Source organism: Drosophila arizonae, chromosome 3 (genome assembly GCF_054131065.1).
Source record: "Drosophila arizonae isolate 15081-1271.41 chromosome 3, UAZ_ARI_1.0, whole genome shotgun sequence".
Taxonomy (NCBI): domain Eukaryota; kingdom Metazoa; phylum Arthropoda; class Insecta; order Diptera; family Drosophilidae; genus Drosophila; species Drosophila arizonae.
Genome location: NC_142923.1, coordinates 16,878,975 through 16,902,524, shown reverse-complemented (window position 1 = coordinate 16,902,524; position 23,550 = coordinate 16,878,975). Strand labels below are relative to the sequence as shown.

The 23,550-nt window shown below is 38.0% G+C and overlaps 1 protein-coding gene across 4 annotated transcripts in view; it reads left to right on the top strand.

Moving 5' to 3' along the window:
- Positions 1 to 22,331, top strand: part of LOC108611390 (uncharacterized) — a 42,020-nt gene extending 19,689 nt beyond the window's left edge. The window contains exons 1-4 of one of the 4 annotated variants that reach the window (XM_018003984.2): positions 1,389 to 2,746; positions 17,146 to 18,168; positions 18,230 to 18,592; positions 22,136 to 22,331. In XM_018003984.2, the coding sequence (XP_017859473.2) occupies positions 2,451 to 2,746; positions 17,146 to 18,168; positions 18,230 to 18,572 (1,662 nt within the window). In that variant the 5' untranslated portion in view covers positions 1,389 to 2,450 and the 3' untranslated portion in view covers positions 18,573 to 18,592; positions 22,136 to 22,331. Of the gene's footprint in view, positions 1 to 1,388; positions 2,747 to 17,011; positions 17,091 to 17,145; positions 18,169 to 18,229; positions 18,593 to 22,135 lie in introns of those variants that run through there. The other 3 variants (XM_089464840.1, XM_089464839.1, XM_018003983.2) reach the window with 3 other exon arrangements.
- Positions 22,332 to 23,550: the final 1,219 nt, after the last annotated feature.

Genomic DNA, 23,550 nt, shown 5'->3' with positions numbered 1-23,550 from the left:
TATAAGAATTCTTTGATTCCGATCAAGGAAATATATGAATGGTATATTAAACCACAAGATGACACTCCTTCTACTCTTTGGCCCTGCCACCACATTGAACCCCTAAAAACTTCTGTCATAAAACAAAAAAAAAAGAAAGAACTTACTAACAAAAAAAAAAAAAAGGCTCCGGCTTCAAAAATAAAAGCAAGCGATAGAGCGATGAAACAATGATTCCGAAAGAAGTTGGTCTGTATATATGTGCATGTATCTGTATATGTGTATATGTATGTGTATGTGTATGTGTGTTTAAACTCAATTAGCATAAAGTGCAATCCATCATACAAAATGTCAAAAACTGCTGAGCAAAGTTTTCACAAGTCAGTCAGCAAACTGATAATAAAAAAAAATATATGAATTCATGGCTAGGGGTTGGAAATCGAAAATAGGAAAAATGTACGGGTGAAATTCTAATATATTAAGCAAATATGATAAAAAAAAAAAAAGGTTCTGTTCCAGAAGTGTGTTGATAAAATGATTGGACTAAGACAAGCCATATTGAAGCGCTATATAGAATTTTCTTAGGGAATAACTGCTTAAGGAGTAAATGAGTAATTTATGGTCAGCATAAAAATTGAAAAAAAAAACATAAATTATTTGCTTGGACTTTTCTTATACTTGATTTATTGTATGTAGTATTTATTTTATGTAGAAATGTGTATAGGAAATTTATAAAAGATTTATACTTATTGCAAATTAAAGTCACATTTATTTTTATTTGACTACTGCTGGGAATTATTATTTTTTTAGCTTTGTCCATAAGAGAATAACTCTTCAAAAACAATTTATTTAAAGAAAAGTTTTTGAAAAAAAGTTGAAAAATATCTTCTAACTGGTTATCAAAAATTTTCTAAGCTCTGTGGCCCTGTTAATAATTTCATTTTAAATCTTATAGGTATTTATGAGCATTTTATGCCACGAAATAAGTCGTTTTGCCAAAAATTTGCCAGAATAAAAAGAAAGACGGAGGCGAAGCGTGTGGGCAGCCAAATGGTAAATGGTTTGGGTTTGATCATAAATTTTTAGGTGAAGTGAAGCTAGTCTTTTGTGTAGGTTTGAATTATTGTCACTTCTCGGGCGATGTTAAACTTAGGCAGTGCCATAAACTTGTAACAAAGGACACTCAGGATATGGCCAGGCACAGGATATGAGCAGGCACACACCTACATCTAAATTTACAGAATTGACGGCACAGTCTGATCACATGATAAGAGTAGAGCCATAAAAAGATAGAAATAAAAAACGCTTACGAATTGAAAGTTTGCTCATATCTGAACTATGCTGAAGCTAGCCTAGCTAGGTAGGCTATGCACTACCTAAAGAGCATGTGCATTATATATATTCAAATTGAAATACATAAAAGTATATATAAAATATTACATATACGAAGAAGGAAATGGTTTAGATACTTTTCAAGTTTCTTTGCTTCCTTTCTTTCTTTTCTTTGATAATACTTGAACCAAAGCCAATTGCAGTGGCATCCAGGAATTTCAATGGCTGGTGGAAACAGTAACATTGCAACAGCAAAAACACATAGAAAAATTATAGAAAAGGAAGATGAAAATCAGTAACAAAGGAGACCCCAACAGTAGAAGGAAATTTTCAGTAAGAAGTCAAGAAAATTGCATTGCGCAGATGTTGCCAACTGCATGATGCTGTGTGCTCGACATGGTTTGGGGTAGTTAAGAGCAGAGCTTAAGAAAATGCTATAAAATGAAAGCAACACGGAAAACTGCAAATGAAATTCTGCGGGTTTTTCCTGCCAAGCAATAAAAAAAAGAATATATGTATAAGAAAGCAAAGAATACATAGAAAAATGTAAGTAAACCAGATTTTAGTTTGCATAAATACATAGGAATAAAGAGACAAATGTTGTATTTTATCATCGACATAAAATTTTCATTAAAACTACAGCAGCCATAAATATTAAATTGGTCGAAGACCAAAAACAACCAGCAGTCCGAAGCTGACAGCGGCCCAAATTAAGCAGAGACTTAAATCAAAATATTATTTTTACCTTGGAAGCAAAATATTTATTCAATATTGTACAATATTTTCTTGTTTTTGGAAGGGTGGGGACTGCCCGAAAGGAACTACCTTTAAATTGTAAAACAAGATGCATAAACAAATGCATAACAGGACAAAACATAAACGCACACATACAATAATAAAACAGAAGCGAAAGCTCTTAAGTAAATAATGAAAAAGGTACTCTTAAAATCCAAAGTCATATATACTATACTACAAAGACAGCAGCGAATTCAAAAACAAGCAAAGCAAAACGCAAACACACAGAACCCACTCGCGTCTGTACATAAGAGACGAAATGGGAATGGAACACTGCGGCGTATCGTGTTTATGGGCGGAGCCAAGCGACGAGCATAGAGACGAAATCTCGCAATGAAATAGAAATGGAAATTCAACTACCATTTCGTCCACACACAAGCAAGCAGGCAAATACCGAGAGAGAAACAGGCCATACATACAAAGCACGCATGCTCAGAGAGCAGGGCATCGCTAACAAATACCAATGCAGACGAGAGAGAGAGAAAGAGCTGAACCCAACACAAAATACAAATATCTGCATACAAACAGATGCAGCAGCAGTTGGCGTTCGGCTCTTGTATTGGCTGCCAAAAATACTTTGCATTTGTTGTTGCTCAGACAGCACCGTCTGCAGATGCTATTTAGTAATTCCAACGCTATTGTAAGTATAAATGTAGACAACAACAACAACCACAATAAAAAGGCAGCAGCAATGTGAATAAATATTAATAAAAATAAGTTTTTATTTGAATCCAATATAAAAGGCAAAGTATATTTTATTTATATAATTTAATTGCTGGTTTCGCTTCTCATATGCGCTAACAATCGGCTTATTTATTTAGATACATATATATGTATGTATATCATTATAAAATAATAAAATAAATAATGCCTATTCTGTTAAATTATTTTCTTATTATTTATTATTATTATTTTCTTTTTTTTTTTCAATTTCTTTAAAGATTTGTTATAAATGAGGTTTGCAATTGACAAATGATAATATCTATAATTCAAGACTTCTTTTTAATAGGACAGCAAATGGGAATTTATGTTCACTTTTCTAGTGGTTTAATTATCATGAAATCTATTAACATTTTCTTTGCCAAATCTACTTTTTTGGGTTTCACAAAGTCAACATTTGATTAACATATAATATATATATTTAACATATATTGAAGAAAATGTGTTTCCAATTGAAAGCTATTTTTTAAATTTCTGAGATGCTTAATATTTATATTGTTTTTATGCATAACGGGTAATAAATATTCTAATTATTAGTATATCAAAATGTGAGCAAATTTAGAGAAAAATAAAGATAAGTTCAAATAGTCTATATGCGTATTGTGCAGCATATAATTTATGGGTCTTTGGAAGGTCAACAGTCATTCACCTACAAAACTGGATGTGCGGACAAAAAACTGTGAGAGATATAGTATATTTTTTAGATTACCTGTCCGCTAAATTATAATTTGTGCAGCTGCTCATCAAATGTCTTAATTAAGTGTTGATACATATTTAAAAAGGAAACTAAAATCAAATTTGCCAATAGAATAAACTTTATGAGAACACGACTATGTACTTAGAAACAAAAATGATGTTTAATTTGTACAAAAATATAGAAAATTGTGTAGCTGACAAATGATAGATTGTTTTAAAGAGAGCATTGCAAAAACAAGAAATTTGAATAAATTATATTGGTGGTTACAAACCTTTATACGTGGCTCTTCCACGAGGGTCTGGAAATTAAGTTGAAATTCTTACAACTAAATCAAATGTTTTGATAAATTGCAAAACACACGCAAACTGTTTCGTTCAACAAAATGGCTGAGCAGCTCTTGATGCTTATCTGTTATTAAAATGGGGCAAAAGTCTGGAGACCCCTCTCTTAGCCAATTCAACAAACTATGTAAGTATAATGTGTTTTGCGTGCTTTTTAATATTTTTGTCCAGAGCCTAACCCTTCCGATCGTATTGTGTGTAGGAATAGTGTCCTATACATATTTATTTATGTATATATTTTGAAAACGTTAAGCAGTCTCTAGCCATCTTAAAGAGCATTAAGTATTACCTAGCTCAGGTATGCTGCTCTCAAATTATACTTGATTTATAGAGGTGGAAACAGTCTAAGCTGTCAGCAATGAGAATCTCAAGTGTTCCCAGTTGTCAACATATATTTACAATTATGGTTATTAAAAGCCGCTCTCAAACTTTGAACTGCATAATTCTCCTGGATAAATTTGTATTAAATTTATGGCGCTAATGCTACACAGTCGCTAGTCGCTTTATATAGGTGTCGTTTATTTTGGCCTTCTATTTTTATGCGACGCGTGTGCGAACTCATTGGGTGGAAGATAATTGTACAGAGTATTTGCATTATTATTATTAACAATAAAATGAGCAACAACAAAAGGACAATGAGGGGGCAGCAGTAGCAGCTGGAGCAACACGTGTGAAAATCAAATTCCATGGCATCACCTACGCAAATTACAAAATGAACACACGCACCAGATATATATTTACATACATAAGTATATATGTGTGTGTGTGCGAGAGGTCGGGCTTGGTCGTCTGGTCAGGCATCTGGGGAACCTTTCATGGCGTTGGACATCCGTTTACATGGCACAACGAGTTAAGCGCATTCACCATGCCAAACAGGTCATTTCTCGCTGCCCGCTGCCCGCTGCCCGCTGGCTGCGGCTGCTGGCTGCTGGCGGCTGGCTGCTGGCTGCTTACTTGCTTTGCTGTTCACTCATATTCATTCATCGATGATTATTGCGTTAATTATTATCCTGTTCGGGTTGCCTGGCTGGCACGCCGGCGGGTTGGGGGCATATTGTGCGTAAAACTTCAAAAGGAATGCCAGCTATTTTCGTGTAAAACCGACTTGTTGTACCTGAACCCTGTTCACTACTCGACTCGAAGCACACATTGGCATGTAACACGACCCTCAACGACGAGCCCCGAAGTAACACATCCTGACTGCCCGCCCGGCTGTCGCTGCGGTGCTTCGGGCTAGTCAACCTCTCTTCGGGACCTGAACTAATAATCCTTTACAAAGTGGTCACTGGGCAAAAAATATTGCCTACTATGTTAACGTTTTAACAGTCCCTTGCCCGTTGAGTACTAAGCGCTTTATTTGAGCCACTTTTTTGGCTCGATATAAAGCTTATGCGGAACTCTATACGATTAGCAGATCCCTACTAAGCCAGATCAGCTTACAGTCAAATACTACTAGATTAGCACTGCAAATATTGCTGTTGAAATCGAAGAACTTAGTTGGTATTCACGTAACACTATTATAGGCTTCATATCTATCCCACCACTTAAATGCAATAGATGCTTCATTCATGTAAATATTTCCAATAACTTTAATTCACACAGTTCTGTGTCTGATTGAGTGCATGGCGTTTGCCGGGGGCTTTAATCATATGGAAGACTTAATCAGTTTGCTAGCAAAGCGAGAAAACGCTTAGACATCATTAACTTTTAACTCTAGTTTCCCAAATATTTATATAACTTGAATTAAGGCCACCGCTGAAACATAACAATAATCAATCAAAAGAAACAAAAAAATGTGTTACTTAAGCATGGGAATTCGTGCTAACGAATGTTCAAATTCGTCAATTACACACGCCAACAGCATTTAGTAATCAAGAAGCAGACTATTATTATACGAGGGCTTCTGATGTGCTGACAATCAAGTGAAAACCAATATCACTTGACTTTGCCCGAAAGTTGTGTGCAACGGAATCTAGTCAAGAAGTAGAGACGAAGAAGTAATTCACCATAGAGGATCTTCTTTGAAGAAGAGGGAATATGCGGATTATCATGTCGAATTTTAATCTAAGCTAAGTTTCAATAAATTTTGTTGTTCTGTGTTATTGAACCGGCTAAGCAAGCGAATGCAATGCAGTGCAATGCAAGCCGGCTGCACATTGAGAACTGCTGTCCTGTTGATTTATTTCCTCGCATACATAGTACGATGTGTGCGTGTGTGTGTGTGCGCGCGCGCCTGAAGCGAGTGCCAATTAGGCATTTTGTTCATACCACAGGTGACAATTATTTTCAGGTCAGGTGTCTCTTGGCCGATATTACGAGCATTCGCTCGCATTATTTGCTGTTTGTCTGTGGACTAATCGAAATTAAATGATGTGTGAATGCTGGCAGCTGTCGTGCATTGCTTTCAATTGCTTTTTCTGTCGCCAGCTCCCATTTAGCTGTGTTTGCCTCTTGCCAATTTTCGATACCCAACTGCCACTGGCTGTGTTTTTTTTTTTTGTGCATGTGTGTGTGTGTTTTTTTTTTTATCAATTATATTGTGACTTTTCGATAGGGGGAATGCTTACATAGCCTCATAAATTATGACGATTGTGGAATACCTGTGCGAGTAGTACAAGTACGATTGTATTTACGATTGCTAACTGCCGTTTGTGGGCTAATAGATAGGCACAGTCAAATAAAACAACTGTCAAAGCTTCCATCTACCGTCCCATTACCCTTATCTAGTCTGGCATTTGCATATATTCCCAGCCTGAGCAGTAAATTGACTCTGAATAACAATAGTTTATGCTTAGCAGCTGTTTCAAGACAACTGTGAATTTGATGATTATCGTCCATTTGATTGATCAGTGCAAAAGCTAATAGGCTTCACAATGCGATAATCAAAAATAAAACTTATATTGCCTAGGCTTAAAATAGATAACATTTACTTTTGATTCTGCTCTGTGTTTCATTAAAATAACATATTAGATATTCAACTTGGTCCATTAAGCCCATGCCCATAGAAATATGTATTGAATTCATACCACTAAATTTATCAATGACCCTCGAAAGTCTTCTCTCTCAAGAAGCCGCACATAGTTGGCCAGCAGCTGTAAAGTGATTGAAATTGTCATTAAATATTACTCAATGTGTCATTATTTGCAGCTTTGTAACCGTTTCTGTTTCATATTTTTTTTGCTTCAAGACTGGCTGACGAACCACAAGACGTCGTCGCCAGCCAGCTAATTTGCATATAAATTAAAACCTAAATGTGGCTTACAGGGAAGACGTAGGACACATACGCACATAATTTGATCATATTACTAACTAGCATGACTGCAACGGGACAACAGAATGGCTGGCGATGCCGCTGTGTCTGGCAATGCTAGTGCCGTCGAAACAGTTTGAAAATCTCGCATCTCGAGTCTTTGGCATTCAAGTTGTTCGTCTAAAATTCCACACAAATTTTATAAATGTCAAGCAAGGGCGGCTCTTCCATGATTCCAGCTCAAATCTGGCATTGGTATGAGTCTGGCATAAAAAAGAATGCCACATGTGCCCAGAACAAACACTTTACACTCCACATACATACACATAGACATGTCCCGTTGTAGTTATATTAGCTATAACCCGAGGACGGCCATCGTCCCGGCTGAGGCATCCACAATAAACCGCAAAATATTTGAATGTCTTTGATGGTTTGCTCTATGTATGCGAGAACAAACCAAATTGCAAACTATTCTCTGCTCGCCAACAAAATACTCAATGAATTTTTGTTTCAGCTCACGCATTTTATGTACTTCAAAGTATTTTATTTATTTCACCAGTTGACATGCGCATTGCAAATATTTGTGTTGAGCTATATTGAAAAATTAATATCGCATTAAGCCACATTCAATAATTTACTTTATTAATAGAAATGCATGAGTAAGAAGTATATAAATGTGTTCAACCAAACGACAATTTGAAAGCTTATAGACTAATTAAAAAACATATCTAAAGATTTTGTTTTTAAATCTACAAAAAATTTAAATATCTTTATCATTTAACTTAACTAAATAGGTCAAAGTTCATTGATTGTAAACATGTTTAAACTTCAGTTTAATCCGCGTAATTTAAGCTCAAACTCTATAATACTGTACTGTAAACTCGGACAGTTAAGAAGTTAAACTACGTTAACATGTTCAATATATCATGCCACACTTCAGATACCCATTGCAAACGCAAATAAGAGAATAAACAAAGAGTAAAAGGAAAGTATATGCTACCAGTTTCATATTCGTTTTCTATGAATAGCCGGCCTAAAAGAGTATTAATTGTTCTGATCATTAATAACCTTCAAGTTGATTTTTTCAGCCTGAGCTGAGTCGCCTACTTTCTTGCTACATTATTTGTTCAATTTCACGGTACATATTTATATAGATACAAGTTTCCAATTATACTCTGTTTTCAAATAACCAAAATGGGGTATATTATCACTGTGAATGTTCGTTATTATCCATCTGATATTATTCGGAACTTTTAATCCCATTTTTATTGAAGGTCAATAGAAATCACATGATTGATTTTTATGTAATTAAAATTGAATACTTGAATAAAAATTAAAAAATACAGAGTAGCTCACAGTCGAGAGACTTCATCGAAAAAATTTCAATATTGTTTTTTTTTTTCTATGCAATCTATAAATAATTTATTGAAGGTATCTGTGAAATTCAGTTTTAACAACTCAGCCGAGTCATTTAAAATATTTTCTGGCATTGCTAATGACTAGCTGCTGCTTAATTAGTTTTCCAATCACTATCAAGAATACAAATAAAATGGAAAGAAAGGAAAAAGTTAATCAAATGCTCGAATATAATAGACAGAAAAATATAAGAATTAATATTGTAAAATTATAAATTTACTCTACAATTATTTTATTCGCAATTCCCATCTTTTTTGGTTTAATTTAGATTTAATGTTTAAACAATTGTGCTTGTAAGATATGTGTATGCCACGTAAAGTACAGGTCTGGCCTGCTTCCTCTCTGTCTATTCTTACAAATATAATTTACGCTAATAATTTTACACCCAACACAGCCCCAGATGCACACTTTAATTGCCATAATCCATTTATACAAAACGACCCTGACGAAAACAATAAAAAGCCAAAAAAAAAAAATGAAATGAAATGAAAAAAAAAGAATCATAATAATAAGCCAGGCGAGAGGTCGCTGCAATATGACAAGTCTACTACAAAATAGGGCGCCACCCGCACTGACCACCTACGGACTCACTCACTCACGGACTGGCGGACTGACGGACGACGGACTGACTGACTGGCTGCTGTGTAATAATAAAACGAAATACGAGATGCTTTCGACATCGAAAATCCTTTTTATAAGTCTGATAAAAGCGGCAAATGGGCAAAACATGAAAAGCCAAAAGGCCGTCAGGCGATTTACATTACTTACTTTGTGGCGTCTCTGATTCTCAGGTCTTATTTGGGGGAATCGTACAAGAAAATACTGCGCTTATTATAATTTCCTTTGTGCATTAGTCGTTGTTTCTCACCCTGTACAGTTCAGCCTGCCTACTGTGCACAGTGGGTTACCTGCGATAAATGCCATTTCGCTGTAAGCGATTCCTTTTTTATACACTTGCTTACGAATAATGTGAATGGAGTATATTGGTTTCATTTTGATGGCAGTTTATTTGTACAAAATTTATACACTCAAATTTAGAAAAACAGTATCATTATCGAGTTAAACATATAAATAATTTGCATATGAGAAGTAAGAAGTAAGAAGAACAAGTAAGAACTGGCAGAGATATAGTACAAGTTATTTTAGACCTCCGATTTTACCATCAGACTTGAATATAATTGCATGAGTTGAGTATTGCACAGTCTATAACACCCGCTGGCATATTTTCGCTTGTTTTTCCATTCATGACGAGCTCGAAGTGCATTTGGCCATAATATATTTTCGAATGCATTTGCTACCCACACTAAAAAACTTGTTTTCTTTGCGACTCGCTACCGAAAAAAAAGGAAACCAAGAAAGTCGCTTAATTTTTTAACAAGATTTTGCGGTGTTTTTTTCTAACAATATCATGAAAACTCCCGCAGCACGTGGTTCCTTTATAAGTTCTCCCCTCGACCATTAAATTTGTAACAAAATTTACCCCAATATTCCAAGAATGTTTGCATTTTTTGTACAAAAAAATCTCCTTCCCATTCGGGTTTCACTTTCATTTGGCTTAGGATGATTTTGATTTGTGTGTTTATCTTTTGAATTTGTATTTTGTTTCTCCACGCGGTTGATATTAAAATGAGCGGAAATAATGCTGTCCCAATATCCGCTTATTATTTTTTGTGGTATGAAGGCTAATTTTTTGTTTTGCTTCGGACAGCTGTCGAAAAGTTGCGATTCGAGCCCAACGTGGCTTTCTATAAATTTATTAAATTCTCTATTGCCTGAGTCCAGCTACAGCTGTCACTGTGGAGTACTTGGTAAATAGAGCAACACCGACTGATAAGGCAATGATAGAGCTAATGCAGTGATACAATTGTTTACAATGTTGTTACACGTCTGACATTGCATGTATGCAGCTGGTAGGCGAGACAGTAATTTGTCTGGGAAATATTTTGGCCGATAATGAAATGGAGATTTGAAATGGAATTTGCATAATGAGCATTCCGGGTATTTCAGTATTTCAGTATTTCGGTCAGACAACAAAGTTGCTGTTGGGGCTTTGAAGTGGCCCGCTCGGCCATTCAATTTGCTATATTCACACCTACCCAGAACGTTTTGTACAGGAGCCCACACAGAGAAAGAAGAAGACAAGAAGACATCAAACCCGATGAGTTCTAAGGAAACAAAATCTGACAAAACGTCACTGACGACTTGCCGGTAGGTGATCCAGAGACGAGTCCGACGACTTCTTAGTCGTTTCATTTATTGATCGTTAAACATGATTTAGGCATGACAATGAGATACTGTTAGTAGCAGCGAGCCATAAACTCTTGCGGTTTTCTGGTCTCGGTTTTGGTTTCTGCCACTTTACTTTGCAAGCAAGCAATTTGCAGCTCAAATTAAATAATTTTGTTGAAGCTGTTTTGCCGGCTGAAGCCAAAAAGCGGCTACCGTTGGGTTTGCCTCATCTTGCATTGCGTTCACTTATTTCACGATGTATTTAGCCGTTTCTCTTATTCACATTTATAAACCGATATACATATATATATTTTCTATTGATATTTTTGAAGTGCCTGAAAACTTGAAGTTTCAATATCATATCGGATTTTGCATTTGGAAGTAGTCAACATCGATTACGCATTAGTCAACTTCAATGCCATGCTGCTCTAGCTGTGGCTAAATTTCTGTTACAAACCACAATTATTTAGCCACGTTAAATGCACAATGATTGATTGTTGGCCAAGAGATGAGAGAAATTAAACTTGCTATCAATGCAGAAGAAGGCATTGAGAAATAATAGCAGCAGAACATAGAATATCCTACGCCCAATCAAGCAAAAGTTTTTTTTTTTTCTTTGTTATTTATTTTTGCAGCCACCGTCAAGTGGAAGTCGCTATCGAAGACACAGCTGTCAAAGCGACACATCAAATAAATGACGGGCGCAGTCAAAAATTTTTGTCACGCAGCTACCCGAAAAGCCTTAGCCTCGGTGACGACAGATGTAATCAGTTCCGCTTACGCAAGTCAGAAGTCGAGGCTGTTGTCTGGAGCCTGAAAAAGTTGCAACTAGCGGTTGGCAATAGATGCTTTATGCTTAAAATCATATGGGGTCTGGGGCTTAGGATAAGGCTGATGATGATGACTGTCACTGTCGAGGCAGGGCGGCGAGCTATTGGGGGGTGTGTCCCGCGTGTGATTGACAAGGATTTATGATTGTTGTGCAAATGTTTTTAGTCAGTTGAAATTTTAATATCGAAAGGATGTGGGAGTGAACGACCTATCCATAGCATCCATAGCCCATTTCAAAAGACTCGGCTCACAATATTCATTCATATGCCGTGTAGATTACATAATATACATTACACTAAAAGCCCGGTTCAGTCACCTCGACCACTCGGAGACTCGGAGACTCGGAAACTCGGAGAGTGCCCCATCCAACCAACACCTGACGCTGCGTAAACCAGATGTGCAAACATTTGCGAACAAATTTTTCTATGCGCATTGCATTTCATCTCTAAGTCGAGATATCACAGACCCTTTCATGTTGCACCCACAGAAAGCGCCTAAACAGACATGCATACATACATACATATGTATACATATCTCTATATATCTGTGCATGAATATTCATGCCTTGTTTATGCACATTTGCGTGTCAAGTGAATTGCTCCCAGCCACAGAGCCACAGACCCACAGAGCCACAGAACCACAGAGCCAACCCCCTGCTAACGTTCCATTTCTTTAGCTTTGCTCTCCGTCTCGCTTTTATTTTGCACTCCTTACTGCTGCTGTCGCCGTATGAGCAATGCTTCCCCTAATTCTGATTCCTCGTCTCCGCCAGGACGCATTCAAGTTGTTTACCTTCGCAAATGTGAACGGTGTGACGGGCGCTGTGTGAAAAATGTCTGTTTATACTCACATTTCATTTGAACGTGAGCTTGTTTGTTTGCCAATTTGAAGTGCCAAAATGACTGGAAGTGGGTATATATGCCTGTCCTCGCCCTGCGCTGCCCTGCTCTCCTCTGCTCTGCTCTGCTCTGAGTTGAGCTGCCATAGATGATGCAGCAGACTTTGATTGCAGTTTATGCTGTGTAGGCAGAAAAAAACCGTCCTATACATATTCATGGTGAGCCAGCAGTGATGGCCCTAGATTTGAGTGTTTCGTGCAATAAGTGACAGCAAAAAAAGTCTACAAGCAAATATACACATTTTTTCGATATCGAGCAAGGCATTCCAAAAAATTTGTATATCCCCAAGTGGGGAAAAGTCCGATTCAACTGTAAATTCAATTTACGTTTTGAATGATTTTTAACTAGTCGTAAACTGTTTTGTTCGCTTATAAAAGAAAGTAGATGCTGCCTTTGTAGCTTGCAATAAATTGAGCAAATGAGCCTTGATAGTGTCAAAGCAAACAGAACATAAAGCTTTCCACGACGGTGTGGCGGCACATTGTGCGTGGATAATTGAACAGACTAAGCTAAAAGAAATGGCCAGCAAACATCAGTAACAAACAACAACAGCAGCAGCAACAACAGCAACAACAACAGCAACAACAAGAACAATCAGAACAACTAATTAAATGCCGCAACCCCCCAAAGTCAAAGTTTGTGAACTCGTTTTCATTACGAGTTAATTTGAATGTAAATGAACACAGAGGGCAAAACAGAGAGCAACGAAACAGAGAACATAACTGGGACAGAGTGGATAAAATGTTTTTGGCTAATGTTTCAATTAAGTAGACAGTGAAAAATTTAATTTTCTTTCATTTGGCAAGCTATGTGGAATGATGGAAATTTGCTGAACAAGAGCCACCCAGGCCGAACCCCCCTAACCTGCGTTACCCTACCCTACCCTACCCTCTTAAAAAGTTGGCAATTCTGTTGCGCGACTATAGCTTCGGTTGTCCTGGGTGATGTTCACAAGGAATTTCAATGTTCCACTCATAATTTCCATTAATTACATAAAATTAATGCCGTTCAAGTCAGAATCTCAGGCTGTGTGAGTATACCCCGCTCAGTAGCGATTTCTATAATTTGCGACGCACTTTAAAAATAGCTGCAAGTCCATGAAATCATTAAACAGCAACCGCAACGGCAACGGCAACAGCAACAACAACAACAACGGCAGCAACAATCAGCCATAGACATTGAACAGCAGCAAACTGTCTGTGCTAATTTCGGACTTCTGATGGCCGGCTAGCTACTGGCTACGGTTACGGCTACGGCAACGGCAACGGCTACGGCAATGGCTTCGGCTTCGGCTTCGGCTTCAGCTGCAGCTTCTTTTTATTTTAAGGCGATAAGCAGCCAGTCACTGCCTGTTAAAAACAAAAACAACAAAAGAACTTATCCGCTTTGTAGACACGATCATGATTTAGGTATTCATACACATACACATACATCCATACACATACCCATAGCAGTGCAAGCTCTTGCAAATACCACTCAGGGGCATTTTGTGCTGGGCAAGCTGCAGCTTCTGCAAGGAGCCACTATGCAAATTTGCTGTTGAAGGCTGTGCAATATGAATGGCCACGCCCATTTCTGTGTGCCCAGACATGAGTGCATGCAACGTAACTAAGGAGCGCAAAATCGAGTCCATATTGCTGCAAAGATATTGATTTACCAATAAAAACTAAATAATAATAGAAACTATACTAAATTAATAATATTGTTTAAATAAAAAAGTAATTTAAATTCAACAAATATATGATGAATATAAACTCGGAAGAGATTTCACTTTTTTGAAATATCCTGATCAATGGAATACAAAGTTTATCCCAACAGTCCCATTCGATCGATATAGGATATTCTTAAATTTGTCGCCAGCTCATTTGAATATTCACAAAGGTATCTGCTTACACAGCCAAGTTAAAAGGTTTCTTGCTACAGTTTCTAGAATTTCCTCAACTTGGTCTCACAATGATATCATTTTGATGCTTGTCTATAAGTTGCCCGGGCCAATGAAAACAAGAAAACAGCAACACGTGTCCGTTTTAATTAAAATAAATAAATAGGCGGAAACATAGAAGTAAGCCGAATAGAAGAAAAAACTACCATGCCACGCACTAAACAATCCAAACACCCAGAGCTGAGTGGTGTGGGCGTTGTCCCAGTTCGTGTTGCCATTAACATTACCTATTGCCCATTGCCTATTGCCTATTACCATTTCCATTTCCATTCTCATTCCCATTCCCATTTTCGTTTTCGTTTCCATTTGTTTTCAAAGGCAAATGTCAAAAATTGTACGTACTATTAAATTTCATGCGTCTATTTGATTTGCCACCGAAGCAAGAGGGCTACGCTCATGCCCCCTCGGGCAAAGGGTTTGCCAGAGACGCTTTCTCATTGCGTGGGCGCTGCAGGCAACATAATATGTATTGGATGCCTTCTTGTGCTTGGCTTGTGCCTGTGCCTGTGCCTGAGCCTGTGCTAGCTGGTATATTATTTTTGTTATGAAACGTGCGTATTCGAATTTGAAGCGAATTATTATTTGAGCAACGGAAAAGCCCTTTGGGGCAATTTTAGCGCAACTGGAAAAAGTTTCTTGGAAAACCATTGCACAACAACTTAATTTTTCTCTTTCTTTCTCGTATTTTGTGTAGCTACCAATTTGCATGCGGCGTATAATTTACAATAAATAAATCAAATGCAAATCGCATAAATGGAAGACCAGCAGGCCAACCCATTCTCATTCCCATTCCCATTCCCATTCCTTGACTATTCCATTAGACGGCCAGACACATTCGCGGCGTTGTGTATGAGTGAGTTATTAGCCGAAGCCAGAGTCCAGGTCTTGCCCTTTTATGAGAGCAGCCCTTTGTCTGGCCAGGATTAAGACCATTTATTTGCTGCTTGTCATGTTGTACGGCAGTCTTACAAAAGTATTTACCATTCGGGCTGCTCTGTATGAAGACCGTTTACCGTTCAAGTCTGGGCAAAAGCTTTTCGAATAAGGCGATTTAACAACGTGGTCCAAGAAATCAAAATCAATGCAGATTTGTGGCACAATCAACTTGAATATGTAGTGACAAGGCTTCCAGCTGCCTTGTCGGGATTCGTCCACATTTAAGCCCACTGCATCCATGGCTTGACTTAGCTGCTGCAAACTTTAAACTTAACTAAACTTTGTTATTTGCCTTTTGACTTAGGAGCAGAGAATTAAGTTTACAGCTGAAAATCAATAAACACTATTCCCTGTTTCTGCATCGATTAAATATATGCTACTAATTTCATATCTGCATATTATATGCACAATGTAATTTGTATTTTTGTATTTTTGTACGATACAAATGCATCTCCTGTATATGAGGGAACTCAATAATAAAATAGCGTTTAATAATTTATTGTTGCACACACATATGTATGTATATGTGCAAGATCGGAAGATGGATGTCCTGCCTTTAAATATAAATGAATATTTTTTTGATTGATTCAATCAAAATGAAGGAAACCGTAGCGAAGATCGCTGGAGCTGGCTCATTCGATGGTACGAGTTTTGGAGTTGAAGTAATCAAGTTTTCTGCATGCCTGTCACGTAATTTATTGATTTAGCTCTTGGGAATACGAAACGGCGATTCAAGGCATCAAAAGAAAATCGTAAAAAATGTTTGCCACCGCGCTGAAGCCTCAAGCCAACACAGCAATATCAGCGGGAACGAGATGCAGGAAAGTGGCCTGAGTGGCGTGAGTCTGGCTGGCTGACTGGCTGACTGGCTGACTGCCTGGCTGGCTGGCTGATTGGTGCATGTTGATGTGATCATAAGGCTGGCGGCTGCAAATTCAAATGCATTGGCCAGATCTGCGAGTGCAACTGCGTAAAGGTGGGCAGCCATTTACGCATGAACGCCTCGAACGATTCAACATCGGTGCTGCGTCTTCAACTCCAATTTCAACTCGGACTGGATTGTCTGCCAGCGATTATCGATCGACAGACGCGAATGAAGATAATGGCCGCCTTTTGCCATTTTGCATTTTTGCATTTGTAATGAAACCAAAAACCAGAATGAAATGTAATTTTTGATACCAAGCAGCCATATTCACAGCCAAGCCCCAGCCTCTGCCCCAGCACCAGACAGCACAAAGACTGACAAAATACTTCGTCCTATGTGATGCGAACTAAACGGCGCATTGAACTTCGCATTTGCACAGAATCCGCATCAATGTGAAGAGATAATAACCAAAATGAAGAGGGGCCCAATAAAATGATATAATTATATCACATTGAAAACATTTAAAGTTGTTTCAAAAATTGGGATATAAACTTAAATTTGATATTTACATATTTTAGTTTGAATTCTCTTTTGTGAATTTAATTTATTGACAAGCATTAAATGTTTTACCAAATACCAATAAACAAACATTAAACATTTTAGCTAAAGTAACGCCTATATATATAATATATACATATAATATATAAATATACATAAAGCAGGTGTTCCAGGTAAGAATATACCTTCGTATATACAATATAGATCAAGGCCTGCTCATTTTGACTAGAGAGGAATTATTCGGTTAAGTTCGTGGCATATTTAACTCACTTTGAAACTGTAGCTTACCTGTAAAGGCAGGTAAACACATAATAAATACCTAAAATTGAGTTCACCTCTTCCTTTTTATTTGTAGCTACCTTCAGTCGATGTCGGCACGCAGCTCGAAAATGTTGATTGCGATTTTGCTGCTAGGCCTTGTCCTGCCTAGCATACAGGACAATGCAACGATCTCGGAAGAAGTGCCCGCCATTTATACGACCAAAGATGGTTGCGAATCTATATTGAAGGGAAACAATGAGTGCGAGTGCCAGGATCAGCGCATCAAATGTGGAATGGTTACATTGATCAGCTCCAAGCAGCTGTACAGTGTCAGTTGCAGTATTTTCGACGTGCGCGGCTTTGGTTACTTGCCACCGCTCAAAATCGGACGCATCGGTCGGCTAAGTATCGACAATTGTGCCATACCAAATCCCCAAACCATTCGCAGCCTGATTACGAAGCTGGGCATAACCAACTACACCGAACTGGAGATCTCAAACTATTTTGAGGCTCGTGATGAGCGGGACGAGCTGCTTGAGCAGCATTTTACGAACTATCCAGGACTCAAGAAAATCTCTTTGATTGGCTTTAAGGCAGAGCTGCCAGCGAATTTCTTTGAGAATGTCACAGATATTACGGAGCTCACGCTGAAGGGCCGCAGCGATTTGCCAGCCACCTTGTTGCATCCCCTAACGCAGCTGAAAAGGTTATCGATTGTCGTCAGGAATATGGCCAGCGTGGGCACCGAGATCTTTGCCAAGCAGACGCAGTTGCTCCAGCTCTCCTTGGACTGTTCGCTTAAGAACAGCAGCGTGGACATGTCCTTGCTGAGCTCCAAGGAGCTGTGGCACATGACAAAGCTGCGCGGCTTCGAGCTGCACAATTGCGGAGATAATGTGCCAGCCGAACTATTTTGGAAATCGGAAAATCTATCCTACATTGGCATACGCAGCAACATCAGCTATCTCGGCAGGGATTTTCTCAAGTCCCAGAAGCAACTGCTAATGCTGCACTTGGAGCGCAACAACATCGCCAGATTGCCCGATGAACTCTTCAGTCACTCGCCCATGCTGCTGGAAATTCACTTGGCTCATAACAATCTGGATCGGATACAAGGGTAAGTCGCAATTCGCCTAGAAACCCTGCTGTATTACCTCAATATACTCTCCATATGCCAGGGGTCTGTTCAACAAGCTTAAGAACTTGCTGGTATTGAATCTGGAGCACAATCCAATTACAACTGTCGCGTCCAATGCGTTTTCTGCAGTCTCCACTGCTCGCATTTATATCGGAGATCTCTTCAAGCAGATCAACAATGCAGATTGGGCGCGCTCTACCAATGCCACGCTCTGCGAGGAGGAATTCATCAATGGCGTTTGTCTATATTGCAAGCGTGATGAGTATCTGGATCACTTTTCTGCCAAGGAAACATGCAACAAGCCCAACGACCCCGGAAAACTGATCGAGGTGCTCAATCGAAAGATATTCGAGCATCGCCTACATCGCCTACACATGCCTTAAAATCATTTTCAATTACAAAAGTGAGTAGGTAAATTATTTATATATATAGTATAAGAGAGTCAAAAAATAGTGAGATATATTTAGATCATTTGAATGTAATTTACAGCTCTCAGCTTTTAAATGATACGAAAACAATGAGTGTAGGGTATCATCACAACACAACACAGCCGAATACAAATGTTTTTAAAGAGTAGCTTCGGCAGACTGCCGCCAGTTCAATGTCCTATTTTTATTGGTTTCCGCATACAACATTTTTACTTTTATAAATCATGAACAAAAACAATTTATCTTCGGTTTGTTGGCAAGGGATGCTCCTGATGAAATATACAAAACTTTGCGTTTGTTCATCTGTTCTTGTTTTATTAATGGAAGCAGGCGCAACATGTTAAATCTAATATGCCCAACATTATTTGTTTCCTTTGGAGCAAACACTGTAAGTTTGACTCCTAACTTTCTACTCTGGGGATGGGGTAATTTATGCAGGCTGACCGAACTGCACTGAGCAACAAAACGTCGAATTGAAGCCTTCAGATTAAGTAGGACATGTCACGCAAAAGCTAAATCATTTAAAGTCTTAGCGATCGATACAAGGTCAACAGGAAATGCGCGTAAAACAAATAAAAAGTTCTCCTTTAATCTAGTTAACACTTTTTGGATAAAAAATAGTTTAAAGCATTTATTATTAACAATTAATTTAGAAGGAAAAAAAGTCGACAAAAAATATCATCAAAACTCTTGTGCGCATGCATTGCATAAAATGCTTAGCATTGAGTCAGATTTTAGTGCGCATTAATGCACGCCATAACTCATCGGCCTAACGTGCTCTTTCTGGGATTCCACACTTTTAGTTGTCGTCGCTTGGCTCTAATCTCATCTTGCTGTTTTAGGTGCCACTAATGAAACGCGGCAACCTGACATCGCCACCACCATATGCTACAGCAAAAGCATTTAATGCGATTGCTGTTGTTGTCGTTGTTGTTGTTGCAGTTGTTGTTGCATATGCAACGTCCATCGGGATATTCCTCTTTGCGACAAACATAATTTGTTGTGGGACATGTTGGAATGACACTGATAGCAGCTCCATGCGATACGCTAATGTTGACAGACTAGAGTTGCTTCCATGTTGAATTTTAAATACCGAAAATGAATCAAGAGAGAAAGATAGAGAGAGAGAGAGAGAGAGAGAGAGGGGGAGGGAGAGAGAATATATGCTTTATATATCGGTTGATGGTTTTAGAATATGTATAAAGGGGTTCCTTTCATGGATGGGTCTTGTATTACCCTTCTGTTTTATAGCAATTCAACTTCTCTATACAAGAGCCTATTAATGAGAAGCTCTACTCACGTATAGAAACTTAAAGCAATAATGCTGCACTACAGGGTATTTAAAGTGCAGGCCCTGTCGCCTAGTGCACTTCAACCTTAAATTGCCTTTATTTGGTTTTATCGGGTTTAATTCCAATCCCAGTATTCTAAGCCAACAAACAGACCGTACAAATGTCAGACGACTCGTGCTTGTTCCGAAACGTAGCTATGCACCAGTATCCCAGTATCTGGCGGACTTATTTCAAAGCAGTGCCCAGTGAATGAACAGCGAGGCTTTATAAGCTACGCTGCGCTTTGCTTGTGCTGCGTTTATCGCTTTGTAGAGGGCAGACGACAACCAACGGCAGCAGCAGCCAGGAACAAACAAAACCAAAAAACACAAACGCCGTATATGAAATTTATGGCCATCAACGTTCATTTTGAAGCGGGCCAACTACGACTGTTGGCCAACGCGGCGTGGAGTGTGAATGAGGACGAGGATTCTGTCGACGATTCTCGTGTTGGCTGTCTCTACTCGTATAGCTAGCCAGTGGCTGGCATAGCATTTGTAATGCCTAAATGCTTTGGCGAATTGATTTTTGGTGTAAACGATGTGCAATTTTAATGGATTGTGCTGCCAGATAAGAAACTCATGCAAAAGCCAGCCTGACCGTCTGTCCGTCTATCCGTCTAACTGTCTGTCTGGCTGTCTCTCTGTGCCTTCTACTTTGGCTTGAACTGGCCGCCACTCGGCCACTTCGTATTTCATGCTGTTTAATTGAATTTGTTTTGATTAGTTGTACCCCTGCATTGCTCATCTGGATGAGAAGCCTTCTACAAATACGAACTAAAGGTGTTCGCCATGCAAATTGACATTGAGGAAATTTAAAGTCGCCCGGCTGCTAAACGAAGTATTTTTGTTTCATTGGCGGTCACGGGAATTTTCATTAAAATGTATATATATTTATATACGTAACGTCACGATGTTAACCTTTTTGCCCTAAGGCTGCTTGCCGACAAATTGACATTGTTCATATTCACAATATGGGCGTAAAAAAAATGCAAACCAGAAGCCCGACAAAAAAAAAATGAAATGTCAATTTAAATATTTTCAAATATTTTAACAAGGCATGCGAGGAAGCCGTGCTAATTTATCAAAAACTCAACCCAAGTGTGCGAAATACAAATTTTTTACATTTTTACGCTAGCGGCAGAAAAAAAATATTTATAAAAGGTGCAAAACTTTTTTAATTAATTAAGCGTCCTTACGACCTGCAATTTTCACAGCATGCAAACAAAAATGAGAAATATTCCGAGCATACCAAAAAGCAGAGCAATTATCCGGTGACTAGGATTAGTTAGTTCATTGTCTGTTAGCTCAAAAAAAAAAAAAAAAATAAAGGAAAACTCAAGTGCGGCAATCAATTGGAATGCGAAACAACAATGAAATTGCAATGATCTGCAGCCCGGCTTAAGTGAGAGTAGGTGTAAGAGCTCGACAACCGATATGCAGTCAAATTGCTGCAGTTAACTTGTTGATTTTGATAAAACTAGTCTACATTCAAATTGATTGTTTTTTGTTTTTTAGTTGCCAAGGAATTATAGAATAATAATCATTTTTTACTTTAGTGAATGCAATGTGAAAACAAAAATATTATTACATTCATATCTTTTATTGCTTCATTGCAATTCAAATCAGCATCCTAATCCTCAAGAGCCAAACTGAAAATTTGTAAACTGGTGTAGCCCATAATTGTGCGCCTACCAGAGAGCCTTGCAATTTCGATTGTTTGTCCGTAAAAGTCAATTTGTGAGCTGACGCAGAGGTTGTGTGCATTTCAATTAGAATAAGATTGACAGCCAAGTGCGGGGTAGGCCAAGTGCCGAACAATGAACGTTGGCTGGACTCCAATGGCAACTCCACTGGCACTGTGCGATAAGGTTAAGCGCCCACCCAAGACAAATGCACTTGGCTTGTGGTTTTTCGAATTTAATTGAATTTAATTGATATGTTTTTGTGTGGGGGGCAAACACAATCCGTCAGATGGCTTATGCAACGTGAGAACGCTCGTCATGGTATTTCAGACTTAAACGTTTAAATGGAAACTTTAAACTTGAGTTTTCATTGACTAAGGATAAATCGGGAATATTTTATTGATAAGCTCAGATTAATAACCAATTTATTACTAATTTGAATGCATTCAACTCCATATATTTATTTTTCGCTCTACTAATCTATTCATCTCTTTATTTTTCAGCTCCAAAATAAGGCAGATATATGAACCTTTTACCGATTATATAATTATTAAGGGTATTTTTACATAAGTTTATTTACAATAATTACAATGTCTTTGAATGAATCCTATACATATACTACAACAAAACATGACAGACTTACGAACATGTATAACAGATAAACATTTCCAATAAAAATCTATGCACAATTATTTTAAACTCTGAATACGTTTAATATCTTGTAAACCTCAGCTGTGAGCTATAAACTCATATGACAAGCATCAAATGACTAATAGTACACATAACATAATTGCAAGTGCTATACAATTGAATTCCGGGCATACTGAAATGTGTAACATATGTTAGAAACGGTGTTAACCCCATACGTGTAGATATGCATTTATAGGCGTAAACACACAGTCTACTCAGTCTGTATACTACTATAAATCAACACAGACCATTTCCTATGACAGTATGAAACTAATATTTGCCAATATGCCAAAACAAAACAAAACAAAACACTAACATAAAATCACAATAAAATAAAACAAAGCAGAGAAAGGCCAGGCTGGCTTTCAAAAGGGGAAGAAGAATCATTTCTCACATCACTCACTCATTTTGGGGATGGAATTGCATGGAATGGAATGGACAATCGTTGGGGCAATGCTGAAAGCTTTTTCGTAGTCACTTTTATACCTTTGTCTTCTGTGCTGTGCTGCGCTGCGCTGTGCTGTGCTGTGCTGTGTTTACATGCTGATTTTTTGGCACGCGATATCCTTTTTGTTGCTCCGCTGTTTGCCATCAAAATGGTCCTGTTTTCTTTTTTATTGTGTGTTGGGTTGTTTGCTTCACGTAGCCGAAGAATTCCCTGACACCTTTGTTTGCACTCTGGCAGCAGTATGGCAGGCTTTTAAAGGTCTTCTCTATGAGTATGCTTCGAAATTGTTTCCATTGCATTGTTCGCTAAACAAAAGACTCGCTTCAAATAATAACACTTTTCGATTTGCTTTAGTTTTATTTATTAGCTACTCGCATTAGTGAACTATAGACGATGTTCTGCACATATTATTTTATTGTCTGAATCGGAGCAGAAGTTTCTATGAAATTCAGGTAAAATACTTGGTTGATAAATATTTGGAACCATTGATTTTTTATTATTTTCCACATAAAACTGGAGCCAGATTTTACTTCTTTCTCTTTAAAAATTACTAATATATATTTCTAATTGAGTAGTTATGGCTGTTTCATTTTATACCCAAATACATATATGTATATATATATTTTAATATTTCCCCCTTGGGTCAACTTGCAAATCGAGAACGACAAACCGAGCATGAAAAGAGCAAATTGAAATAACACAAACCCACGTTTCAAATATACAATGCTGATGTGACGAGATTCCCACATCGTAGCTAATGCACACATTGGCCAAACATAA